The sequence below is a fragment of the Gorilla gorilla genome, chromosome X (genome assembly GCF_029281585.2).
Source record: "Gorilla gorilla gorilla isolate KB3781 chromosome X, NHGRI_mGorGor1-v2.1_pri, whole genome shotgun sequence".
Classification (NCBI taxonomy): domain Eukaryota; kingdom Metazoa; phylum Chordata; class Mammalia; order Primates; family Hominidae; genus Gorilla; species Gorilla gorilla.
In genome coordinates, this window is record NC_073247.2 from 114683972 (window position 1) to 114696545 (window position 12574).

Below are 12574 nucleotides of genomic sequence, written 5' to 3' on the forward strand. Positions count from 1 at the left end.
AATTTATGACTTAACTGGTTGACTAAATATGATTCTGTTTCATATTTTTTGTTTTGGTGTATTCCCAAGTGTTGGAATTTATATCATTTTTCTGAGATTTATATATTGTCTCTTGATATGATTGGCTTACTTCTCTTGTTCATGAATATTTCATATTTGGAGGATATAAAACATGATTGAATATGGGTTAGAAATAATTTCTCCCAAATTTTTATATTTCTTTTTATTTTCTATTTTGGCTATACAGATACAATTCTATACTTTATAATTTTTTACTATTTAAAAAGCACTTTAGCACATTGTTTTTGAAAGAACAACTCAACAATAATAATGCTTTAAGGCTGGGTGCAGTGGCTCACCTGTAATCCCAGCACTTTGGGGGGCCGACATGGGCAGATCACTTGAGGTCAGGAGTTTGAGACTAGCCTGGCCAACATCAGGAAACCCCATCTCTATTAAAAATACAAAAAATTATCTGGGCTTGGTGATGCACGCCTGTAGTCCCAGCTACTCAGGAGGCTGAGGCAGGAGAATCGCTTGAACCCGGGAGGAGGAGGCTGCAATAAGCCAAGATCATGCCACTGCACTCCAGCCTGGGTGACAGAGCAAGACTCCATCTCAAAAAAAAATATATATATATATGCTTTAAGTTATATCAAATGTTAGCTGACAGGACAGAAGGGAAAAAATGTTTTGAATAATTCTAGGTTTAGAATCCTGGAACAATAGTTTATAAGGTAGTTTCCCTAGATCAAGTTACCAGTCTTTTAATTTGTGTTCCCTGATCCAACTAATGGGCATAATTATCGGTACTGGATAGAATTGTTGAAATCAAAATGAGATGAAATAGAAAATACCCTTTATATAGTAGTTGTGTACCTGTTAATAGACTACCATCCAGGTTCCCTTTCCAAAGGGCCACAGATTGGTCTAGTTCAACATCTCAGGGATCAGCCAGTCCATGTACATACAGAAGATACTTTATCTTCCATTTAGTAGTGTAACTTGCTTATTTAACTGTAGTGGGTAGAATTGTGTCCCCCTCAAAACATGTCCCAATCCTAACCCACCCAAACTTTATTTGGAAATAGGTTCTATGTAGACATAATGAAGTGAAAGATCTCCAGAAGGGAATATCCTGAATGTAGGTTGATGCCTAACTCCAGTGACTGGTATCTATATAAAAGAAAGCAGAGGGAGATTTGACACATCCAGGGAAGAGGCCATGTGAAGATTGAGGCAGAGATTGAGTTATGCCACCTCAAACCAAATAAAGCAGGAGCCACAAGAAGCTGGAAGAGCTAAGAAAGGATTCTCCCCTAAAGGCTTTGGAGGCAGTGCAGTCCTGCCTACACCTTGATTTTGTACTTCAGGCTTTGGTTTTGTACATCGGAATCATGGCATAATAAATTGCTGTTGTTTAAATATACAAAGTTTGTGATAATTTGTTATGGTGGCCCTAGGAAACTATTACATGTACAAACATCATACCCCAAATGTCATTGATTATGAATAAACATTGGTCAATACCCTAATTTTTTTTCATGGCTACAGGGATACGAATGCCAGTAAGACATGTGAAAAGTATTTAAAAGTGCCAACATTTCGTAGGTACTATATGCTTTTAATGTATTGGATCATTCAGTGCCCAGAACACACTTATGAGTTAAATACTATTGCAGAATTCAATTTTACAGATGGAAAACTGAGGAACAGAGAGGATAATGACTTTGCCTAAGACTGAACAGTTAGGGAGTGGGACAGCTTGGACTTACGTCCAGTGCATCATGCTCTAGAGCCTGGGAAACTGTGAAAGCTCTGTTGTTAGGTGAAAGAAGCAGTCTGCAAGCATACATACTTTAGGAGCTCATTAAAAGTAATATGCCCTATGTTAGTGTATTTATACAAAACCTGGACCTAGTAAGAAATGGGTGGATTATGACTTTGGAGAGAATGTTCATGGCAATCCCAGAGACAGAAGCCATAGGGCAGTGGGATGATGACTGGGAAGTGAAAAATGTTAACAGAGCATGTAGAAAACTCTTTTTGGTACTTCGAATATGAAGGAGAAGAAGGATAAGGGAGGGAGAGACAGAGACAGGGAGATCTGTATCCTGTAGCTGAATGGGTGATAAGGGGGTCCAAGGAGAGATTTTTTTTTTAAATCTTCAATTTCTTGAAACTTGACCAAGTTAAAAGCCAATGTGAAAAAAAAGCTATCTCAGAATTAACCCTTGAAGTTGACCACATGTTTATTTCCCTTATGCTTTTATATCACATTAGAGCTCATGAGATACCTCTGATGGAATAGAATGGGTTTGAGCTCAATAGGTGTTGAGTTATTACCTAATGAAAGAATAGACGTTGTGTGTGAAGAAATGCTAGTAACTCTTGGATTTTTGTCTCTCAGGGAGGCAACAGATGGCTGAAATTCTGATCCGATGTGGCTGGTTAATGCACGATCTGAAAACCCCTGCACTGGTGATTTTGGGACAGATCTAGAATATACCAATGAATATATTAACATACCAAGTAGTCTAGGAGCAGCCACTGGGCAAACACCAAACCTTGCATCCCTGGTGCTGTCTCTGAGCTCAGCAGGTAAGTTCAAAGACATGCCTGTCTTCCCAGTGTGGGGAACTAAATTTGGGTCATCTCAGAAGCATGATGTTGGGCAGCTCTTACGAGCTTCTGATAACACCCACGAAGCAGAGAAACTACTGTCTACAAAACTTTGAACTCAAGGCATGTCACAGGGACATTTGCTTTCTTCAAATAGATGTCTGTGTTCTCATAAGGGGGAGCAATGAGAAATGATTTTTCACAATGCCTGCCTTAGCACTGAGGCTCAGCCAGCCCCTAGTGCTGTGTCCCATTTAAAGGCCATTTAAGTCCCACCCCATGCCATATACTCTCAAGAGGTTTCCTCATGTACCCATCAGGCAGCTATGTAAGGATGGTATGGTCAGTCCCATTTCACAGATGACTAACCTCAGGCTCACAGAGCCTAAGTCACCTCTTCAGGTAAGTGGCAGGATTTGAATGAAATTCCATCCCTCACCCTCCCTAGAGTACCCTGAGCAGCCTCCCTTTTAGAAGATGGGTTTCTGGGCTTGAGAAATGGTGAGATTTCACCCACCTGCTATTGTAACCCCATGAGTCTTTACTCAACAACTTTTCTGGGTGAAGATGACAGAGGTGAGATCCCATTCTTTGTGCCAAGAGACCTGTGTGTAGGGACACATGAGTTGGCTGATGCCTGAAGTGGTGAGTGGGCTCAGGCAGAAACTCAAGTGTTGGCCTTGAGACAGGTGAGCATATATATGTGTGTGTGTATATATATATATGTATATACATATATGAGTTTATTAAGTATTAACTTACACAGTCACAGGGTCCCACAATAGGCTGTCTGCAAGCTGAGGAACAAGGAGAGTCAGTCCGAGTCCCAAAACTGAAGAACTTTGAGTCCAATGTTTGAGGGCAGGAAGCATCCAGCACGGGAGAAAGATGTAGGCTGGGAGGCTAGGCCTGTCTCTCTTTTTCACATTTTTCTGCCTGCTTTATATTCACTGGAAGCTGATTAGATTGTGCCCACCAGATTAAGGGTGGATCTGCCTTTCCCAGCCCACTGACTCAAATGTTAATCTCTTTTGGCAACACCCACACAGACACACCCGGGATTAATACTTTGTATCCTTCAATCCAATCAAGTTTACACTCAGTGTTAACCATCGCAACTCCTTTAGGCAAATGCACTCTGTATTTCATCTTCTTTAATGTCAACAGCTATTCAAGTTACCCACAAGAATACCCACCGAATTATGACCATTATTCAGATCAGGGTACTTTAGGCAAGTTTCTGTACATCAGGGAAATACCTTTGTTGTGTCTCAATTAGCAGGTAATTCTGAATTATTCTAAAGTTTTCTCCAGTTTGTCTCTGTGCCTCCTGGTCTCGGAATGATCTAATCTCCTTGGGCACTGCCATTACATGTTCCAAGGCAGTTTAACATTTTTTAAAAAATTGTGATCCATGTGATTGTAAGTCAGAAGATAATTTAAATTGAAAAATTCTAAATTAAAAAAAACTAAGAATAGCATAAAAACTCTGGAAAAATCCGTACAAACTAGAGCTGAGATACTGGATTAGAATTCATGCTTTGTGAAGCACACTAACAAAGAGCTTGGCAAATAATTTCAGTGGAGAAGTCAAATAGTTAGATACATGAACAATAAACACATGAACTATGCCAAAACCACAAAAACTAATAAGATGTAAATATAAATCCTGAGAAGAAAAGTGGAAAAAATAGGTTGCAAAAGAAGATAAGGATGTGATTCGACCTTTGGAACAGACTATGTGTGTGTGTAGGTGAACATATTTGTGTGCATCTCACTTGTGGAGACACATTTCACAGTATGCACCATTCTATGGACAGCGGACACCTAGGGGTCAGGGATTAGGAGCTGCTCCAGTGAGAGATACAGGTTAATTTCAATTCATATATGTGTTTTTATATATTGTTTTACATTTTATATTCAGGAAAAAGTATTTTGATGAAATATTAAAAACAATATGCTGTGAACATATTGACAAGAGTATGGTACACATATATTCCTTACTTCAGGCATTCATTTATTCAGTTTCCTGGGGAAATAAAGTAGATTTTTAAAAAATGAATTGACTCACACGCAAGTGTGTGTGTGTGTGTTCTAGCTCCTCTAGCTCTACCACCTCAAATACAGTTCACAATTGCAGCATTATCCCCAGTTCAGACTGATGCTGTACTTCCAATATCAGATTTAGATATCCCCGAAAACGTACTTTTTTATAACCCAGAAAAATGATGGATACAGAGGGATTCCTGTAGGTACGTCAAAAATTCCAGAAAACTGGCTGATCACATTAATCAACCTCCCAACCTCCATCCCTCCCTTTCCCCTGCTTAACTCACCAGTCAGCTGTCAGAGTTGCAATCCTGGCTCTGGCCACTAGGAGACATCGCAGCCATCTTCACATTTGTTCTTTTTTAAGGAAAAGGAGTACATCTAACAAACAGTAACAGATGTTATAACATGGTTTGTTCACTGAAATACCAGTTGTTTGGAGTATTCGCGTGTATATTAAAGCAGTTCCATTTGCTGTTGACCCCAAATCTACATCGCATTCATTGATTCATCTCTTCCCTTCTCTGTAGGTAGAGGTTTCCACATTGTAGGAGGGTCCCTTCCAGAGAGCAGGGCGTTCGTTCACTCTCCATTACCCCACCCCTGTATAGGCTTCCTGGTCCTTCTACCACTGCCTCCCACTCATCCCCTCTCCAGGGGCACAGCTGCCCAGACCTGCCCCTTGTGCCATCATCCTCTCTCAGTCACCTCTCACCTGCCCTGATGCTCACTTAAGATTCTGTCTTCCAGCAACAGTCAAGGAGTGTTAGACCTACCTGGTGTTTCATCCTATGGATGCCCCACAGTATATGTATTTGCAGTCTTCTTTTACACTTACCAGTTTTTTTTTTCTTTGACAGAATTAGAATGAATCATTCTGCACTTAGGCTTATAAGCTGTGGTTTAAGGGAAGTATTGTATTTTTTGCTCCTTGCAGACCCGTCTTTGCAGAAGAGTTCTATAATGGTGGTACAATGGCACCCCCTCGTGACAGAAGCTTGAACTACAGCTTGAACATCGGTGAGCAGGAAGGTGGGAGGGAGGGGCTCTGGCCCATGCACACCCTATAGAGCGTTCTGAAATTCTGGGTTGAAAAAGGAGACATTCCAGGTTAAAGGGATATAGAAGGCCAATAGATATTCCAGCCTCTTTATATGCTGAATAGAAAGCTGTATGTGAGAATAACAGAAAAATCATTTTAATTTCTGTAGAGATGAAAATATACTGTCTACATTGTTCAACACAATAGCTAATGGCAACTGTGGCAGTTGAACACCCGAAACGTGATGAATGTGACTGAGGAACTGAACTTTTAGTTTCATGTAAGTTTAATCAACTTAAATTTAAATGGCCATACGTGGACAATGCCTACTATTATTGGACAGCAGTGGCTCAACACATTTTTCTGTACCTTTCTTTCTTCACTTAACAATATATGCTGGAAATCATTACAAAGGAGTAGGAGGGGGAATTCTCATTGCTTGTTTTACCTCCATAGAACTCTGGGATGTAGCTGTACCTTAGATTATTCAATCAATTCCTTATTGGTGGACATCTGTCTCATTTCTAGTCTTGTCCTGTTAGAAATTGTTCTACCATGAATTGCCTTGTGTTTATGCCTTTTGTCTTTTTAAATTTTATCTTTGGGGGTACATTCTTAGAAGAGAGATTGCTGGCCCTGGAAGAAAATGTCTGTGCTGCATAAAATAAAAGATTTGAAACGAGAGGATCTGGAAACATGGCGACAAGCAGTGAATGTTGGTTCTATCTCATTATTCTTTTGATTCCATGTACTTTCTGGTCTCCTATTTTCATTCTAGTGTGACATGGTGAATGAATTTATTGAGCCCCAGGAAGAAGGAAAATTAAAGAAGAGCAAAGAATAATAGCTGGACAGAAGATGGGGGTCATTGAACCTATATCCTAGTTGCCAGACCAGTAAACTGACCATGGGACCTGGGGTGAGTCCTGTTCTTTTCTTGGCCTCTAGTCTACCACAGAAGGACATTTAATATAGGAACGGTGGTTAGCTGTGTGGGCTTTGGGGTGAGAAGGACTTGGATTTGAGTCTGGGAAATATTCACTTGATGGTTGCATAATCTGGAGCAAATAATTTATCATGTATCCTATAATTGTTGGCATTTTTATTATTGTTTATTTTATTTTATTATTATTACACCATTCATCCAAAGGGTGAATGATAGGAGTCAGGATTACACTGTCGGGTATTGCAATGTTCCGTAAAACTTTGCTTTTATAACTGATGGAGTCTGACATACAGATTAAAGGATGTCTGTAGAAAGCTCATGAACAGACCCATATATATATTACATTTAATATGCAATATAGATATGGCATTTCCAATCAGATGCATTGTTTGAAAATTGGGGTTGGGTCAGCTGGTTCATTAAAAGGTAAAGTTAGATTATATATCTTGTAATTTAATCAGAATGACTCATCCACATATTACTACCTTGTATAAAAGTTCAGATAAAAGTAGAAATGAAAATAAAAACCCAGAATACCGAGCTCCATATATAGTATAACAGTTATATAAAATGTAATGTATGTATATCCATTACATTTGCTTATATACATGTATAAAAAACAATTAAAATAGCATGATGTAAATTTCAGTAAGGATAGGAATACTGATGATAAAAGAAAAACTTCAGCCAAATTAAATTTAAAGGACTTTGAGCAATGAACAATTCATGAATTGGGCAGCCCCCAGAATCACAGCAGATTCACAGAGACTCTAGCACAGCCATATGGTGGAAAAAGATTTATAGACCAAAAAAGGGAAATGATGTACAGAAATTGGAAGTGAGGTACAGAATGGCTGGATTGATTATAGCTTGGCATTTGCCTTATTTAAACCCAGTTTGAACACTCAGCAGTACACAAATGGTTGAAGTATGGCCTCTGGGATTGGCCAAGACTTAGCTATTGTTACAGGCACATACTCCTAAGTTATGTTTTCAATTTTGTCTATTAAGCTAGGTTACAGTTCATCCACAAGGACTCAAATATAGAAGTACGAAGTCCTTCTCAGGTCACATTTAGTTTGCTTTAACACTGGATATTAATATTTTTTAATTTCTGCACTTGACTCAATATTAAACTTTTGCAAAGACAAGTGTGGAATACATTTATGATAAAAATGTAACTCCTAAAATATGTTACTTAAGAAATATTTCCGAAAAAAACATAGCCATAAAATTAACCCAGGTTAATATTATACCTACTTTAGTTTTTCTCTAACCCCAGGTCCCATAGGCTCCCATCTGGCAGTGGGTTTATGCCTTCCTCCTGAAGTCACATTCTTAACCAGAACACTCTTTTCACGGGGTTGCACTCTCTCCACCCTTTCATTTGTTTTCTCTCTGCACTTAGCCTGGGCAACAGAGCAAGACCCTGTAAAAAGAAAGAAAGAGAGGAAGGGAGGGAGGGAGGGAGAGAGAGAAAGGGAGGGAGGGAGGGCGGGCTTTGCTGTTTCTTCTTTGTAGCACAGGTAACCTGATCATGCAGTGGAGGAGAAGGAAAATCATCCCCTCATTACATTTTGTTTGATGTCCTTTCTTGCTACCTTCTTTTACCTTCCATTTGGACATTGGAATAGCAGCCTTTCATTAAGCTCTGGAAAGGAGATAGCACCGAATGACAGAGCATGAAGATGAGTCTGCTATAAAACAGACTGAAACCAGAAGTCCTGGGTCCCAAGTACTAGATCTGTCCTTGTATACCCAGTGGTTAGGGATGTGGGCTTTGGAGTCAGATAGATCAGGTAGAAAATGTGTGTACATTTAATAGCTGCTTTCATGATCTTTAGCAAATATTGAGTCTTCAAATTAATGAAACCCATATTTAGTATACATACATTAAATATGCGTGCATAGAGAATGAAATGAGCATTAATACAGAAATAATTCTACGTTTAAAAATTAACTAGTGATGGGGTTATTGATTAATTATATATCTGGACTTGATTATATTTCCCTGAATTTCTTAATTGGTATGGATCTTTTTAAAATCAGAATTAAGTCTCAGAGAAATAGTGGTTGTTATGAAATATTAAAGTAACACAAAAAATTATAGAATACAACAGACTTCTACATATTCATGTCAACATATAAAACTTTCATAGGTGAGTCAAACACACTTTAAAGTCTTCTCTTATTACCTCAGCTGCCTTCTTTCCCATAGGTGACCATGATGCAGAATTTAGGTTTTACATTTTCAAGACATTTTTCTATACTTTTATTACATATGCATATATCTGTAAGTGAAATATGGTATTGTTTTCTGACATGGTTTCATCTCTAAATACCTGGCTACCTCATGAAATAGGAGAAAGGAAGAAACATGAGGAGAACAAACTCACATTTGCATCTTAATAGAGGGACCTACCATATATGCCTATTTGTCATTTATACTCTCTTTCAGACTCACTGAAGCAGACACACCCATTTTCTCAGTTTATATGCTGTGGGGAGCTCCAACAAAATCTGCAGATACCATTTTCCAAGCGTCTTTATTCCCTGATGAATTCAAAATCTTAGAGTTTCCCTGAAGCTAACTAGCCTAAAATAATATCTCAGTGTATCCTGACATGAAATACCTTCCATTTGTCCAGACCTAATTTTCTATCTTTCATCCAAACTGTAATTCATGTAGGCTTACCCTGTCTATCTGGAATCTAAACTGGGTCATGCTGGTGAAAGAAGACAGTGATTCCCTGAGTTGATTTTCATATGTCCAGGCTACTACCCAAATCCATTGATTAGTTCAGGGATGCATGTCATTTAGAGCTCGATCTGATTTTGTATCACAATTGCTCAGCGTGAGTATATTTTGCTTTCCATTTGTTATTTTTGATTGCACAAGGAAGGTATTTCAAAAGAGTTTTAATTCGTATGTGTTAATTGATGATCCTGGGGACAGAATCCGTAGTGTAATGGGATAAAGAGTCAGTGAAAAGTGGAGAGTATTAACAAGGAATGTGTAAAACTCTTTGTGGAACTTTGAATTTGAAGAAGAGAGAATCCAATGGGGGAGGACACATACACATACACACATACATATACACACATACACACACACACACATACACACAGAGAGAGAGAGAGAGAGAGGGAGAGAGAGCGCTGGAGGGAGAGCGCCAGAGAGAGAGAAGGAGAGAGGGAGAGGAGTGGTATCTCTATCATGTGGTTGAATAGGTGATGAGAGGTCCAAGGAGGGATTTTTGAAAATCATCGATTTTTTGAAACCTGATCAAGTTTAAAAATTAATGAGAAGAACCATCTCATCTCAGATTTAAGCAATGAAATCACCCATATATTAATTTCCTTTCTTGCCCAGTTAATTTGACTTTAGAGTTCATGAGGTACCTCCAATGGAATAGCATGAATTCTGGGCTCTGTAAATATTTAGTTGTTAGCTAATTAAAAACTGGATAATTGTGTGTTGTATTAGTCTGTTCTCATGCTGCTAATAAAGACATAACTGAGACTAGGTAATTTATAAAAGAAAGAGGTTTAATTGACTTACAGTTCCACATGGCTGGGGAGGCCCCACAATCATAGCAGAAGGCAAAAACACATCTTACATGGTGGCAGGCAAGAGAGCTTGTGCAGGGAAACTCCCATTTATAAAACTATCAGATCTTGTGAGACTTATTCACTATTATGAGAACAGTATGGTGTAAACTGCCCTCATGATTCAATTATCTCCACCTCGCCCCGTGCTTGACATGTGGTGATTATTACAATTCAAGGTGAGATTTGGGTGGGGACACAGCCAAACTCTATCGTGTGTCAAAGACTTGCTAGTAACTATTGGATTTTTGTCTCTAAGGGAGGCAGCAGATGACCGAAAACCTGGAGTGATGTGGCTGAATACTGCATGATCTGAAGACTGCACTGATGGCTGCGGTATGGGTCCAAATTTTTCCTTAACAAAAACAAAAAAAGAGCCCAAAACCATACTGACCAGTCCAGGAACAACCATTAGGCAAACACAACTTTTTGCTACCCTGGTGTTACCGATTTCTGAGCTCAACAGGTGAATTCAAAGATATGCCTGTCTTTCCAGCATGGGGAGCTGGATTTGGGTCAGCTCAGGGGCATGATGTTGAACAGCTCTTATGAGCTTCTGATAGTGCCCAGGAAGTACAGAAACAACTGTCTACAAATCTTTGAACTCAAGGCATATCACAGGGACATTTGCTTTCTTCAACTAGATATCTGTTTTCTCATAAAGAGAAACAATGAGAAATGGTTTTTCACAATGCCTCGTTAGCCCTGAGGCTCAGCCATCCCCTAGTGCTGTGTCCCAACATTTAAAGGCCATTGAAGTCCCACTCTATGCCATATACTCTGTACAGGTTTTCTCATTTACCCCTCAGGACAGCACTGTAAGGATGGTGTGGTCAGTCCCATTTCATAGATGACCAAACTCAGGCTTTCAGAGCCTAAGTCACTTCTCCAGATAGGTGGTAGGATTGAAATGAGGTTCCATCCCTCATCATCCATAGACAGCCCTGAGTAGCCTCCCTTTTAGAAGATGGGCTTCCAGGGCTTGAGAAATGGTCAGATTCCACCCCCCCTGCTATTGTGGACCAATGCGTCCTCACTCCACAACCCCTCTGGGTGATGAAGAAGATAGAGAAGATTAAATCCCACCATTTATGCCAAGAGACCTGGGTGTAGGGCCACATGAGTTGGTTGCTTCTCGAAGTGGTGAGTGGGCTCAGGCAGAAGCTCAAGTGTTGGCCTTGGGACAGGTGAGCTGGAGAGAAGGAAAGTAACATACACTAAACTACTGTAAGCAAATGCACTTTATATTTCATCTCCTTTAATCTTAACTGCTATTCGAGGTACCTATCAACTTTGACAATTATTCAAATCAGGGTACTTTAGGAAAGTTTATGTAAAGCAGGGAATAAACTCTTTTCTCTCCAGTTCAGCAGCTAACTCTAGAATTACTTTTAAGTATTTTTAAGTATTTTTCCATTTTTGTCTTGATATCTCCAGGACTCTCAATGCTTGAATTTTTCTCAAGGCCGACAGTACACACGCCCTAAGGTGTTCTTCACTAGTATTTCTTTTTAAATTACAATCTGTATATATCTTATTCATATTATTGAAGTTGAAAACACATTCTAAATGAAAATAACACTAAGAATGTCTGTAAAATAACGGGGAAACATTTTCAAACTACATCTCAGATGTTGAATTAGTATCCATAATTTATAGGGCAAACTCAGTAACAAAACAGTTGGCAACTAATTTTAACATAGAATTCCAATAGATATAGACATGAACAATGAACTTGTTGATTATGCTAAAACTATAAGAACTAATAAGATGCTAATATAAATCCTCAGAAGAATATTAAGTGGAAAAGACAGCTTGCAAAAGGAGATGATTAATGTGGTTGCGCTTTTTGGCAAAGATTACACACATGTGTAGGTGAACATGGTCATGTGCACCTCATCCACAGAAACATGTCTGGAAAGTGTGCACCATTCTATGGACAACAGACCTTTTGCGTCAGGAGGTAGGAGTTGAGCTAGTGAGAGGTAAAGATTAATTACAATTCATATATGTGCTTTTGTATATTGTCTGAAATTTGGTATTCAGGAATAAAAATATTTTGATGAATATTTAGACACAACATACTTTTGCACAGATTGACAAAAGTAATGTGTATTATGTTCATTAATTTGAAATAGCTATTACTGTATTCTATTTAATGGTGAAGGAAGTAGTTAAGTAGAAGGACACAAAAGAAGTCTCAACAAATTTAAAAAATCAAAGTCATATCAAGTATGTTCTCAGACAGAAATGGAATAAAAGTAGAAATCAATAACAAGAGGAACCTGGGAAACTGTACAAATATG

The 12574-nt window shown here is 38.8% G+C and overlaps 1 protein-coding gene across 14 annotated transcripts in view; it reads left to right on the top strand.

The window, feature by feature from the left end:
* Positions 1-12574, top strand: part of LOC109024738 (ras-related protein Rab-40A-like) — a 175269-nt gene that overhangs the window by 124834 nt on the left and 37861 nt on the right. For 13 of the 14 annotated variants that reach the window (XR_010132563.1, XR_010132560.1, XR_010132561.1 and 10 more), the window contains 5 exons: positions 2411-2601; positions 5609-5691; positions 5883-5993; positions 6492-6632; positions 10528-10604. Coding sequence is in view for 7 of the 14 variants with exons in the window: in XM_063703205.1 (XP_063559275.1) it covers positions 10596-10604 (9 nt within the window). In the remaining 7 variants the exon portion in view is untranslated. Of the gene's footprint in view, positions 1-2410; positions 2602-5608; positions 5692-5882; positions 5994-6491; positions 6633-10527; positions 10605-12574 lie in introns of those variants that run through there. The other variant, XM_063703208.1, reaches the window with a different exon arrangement.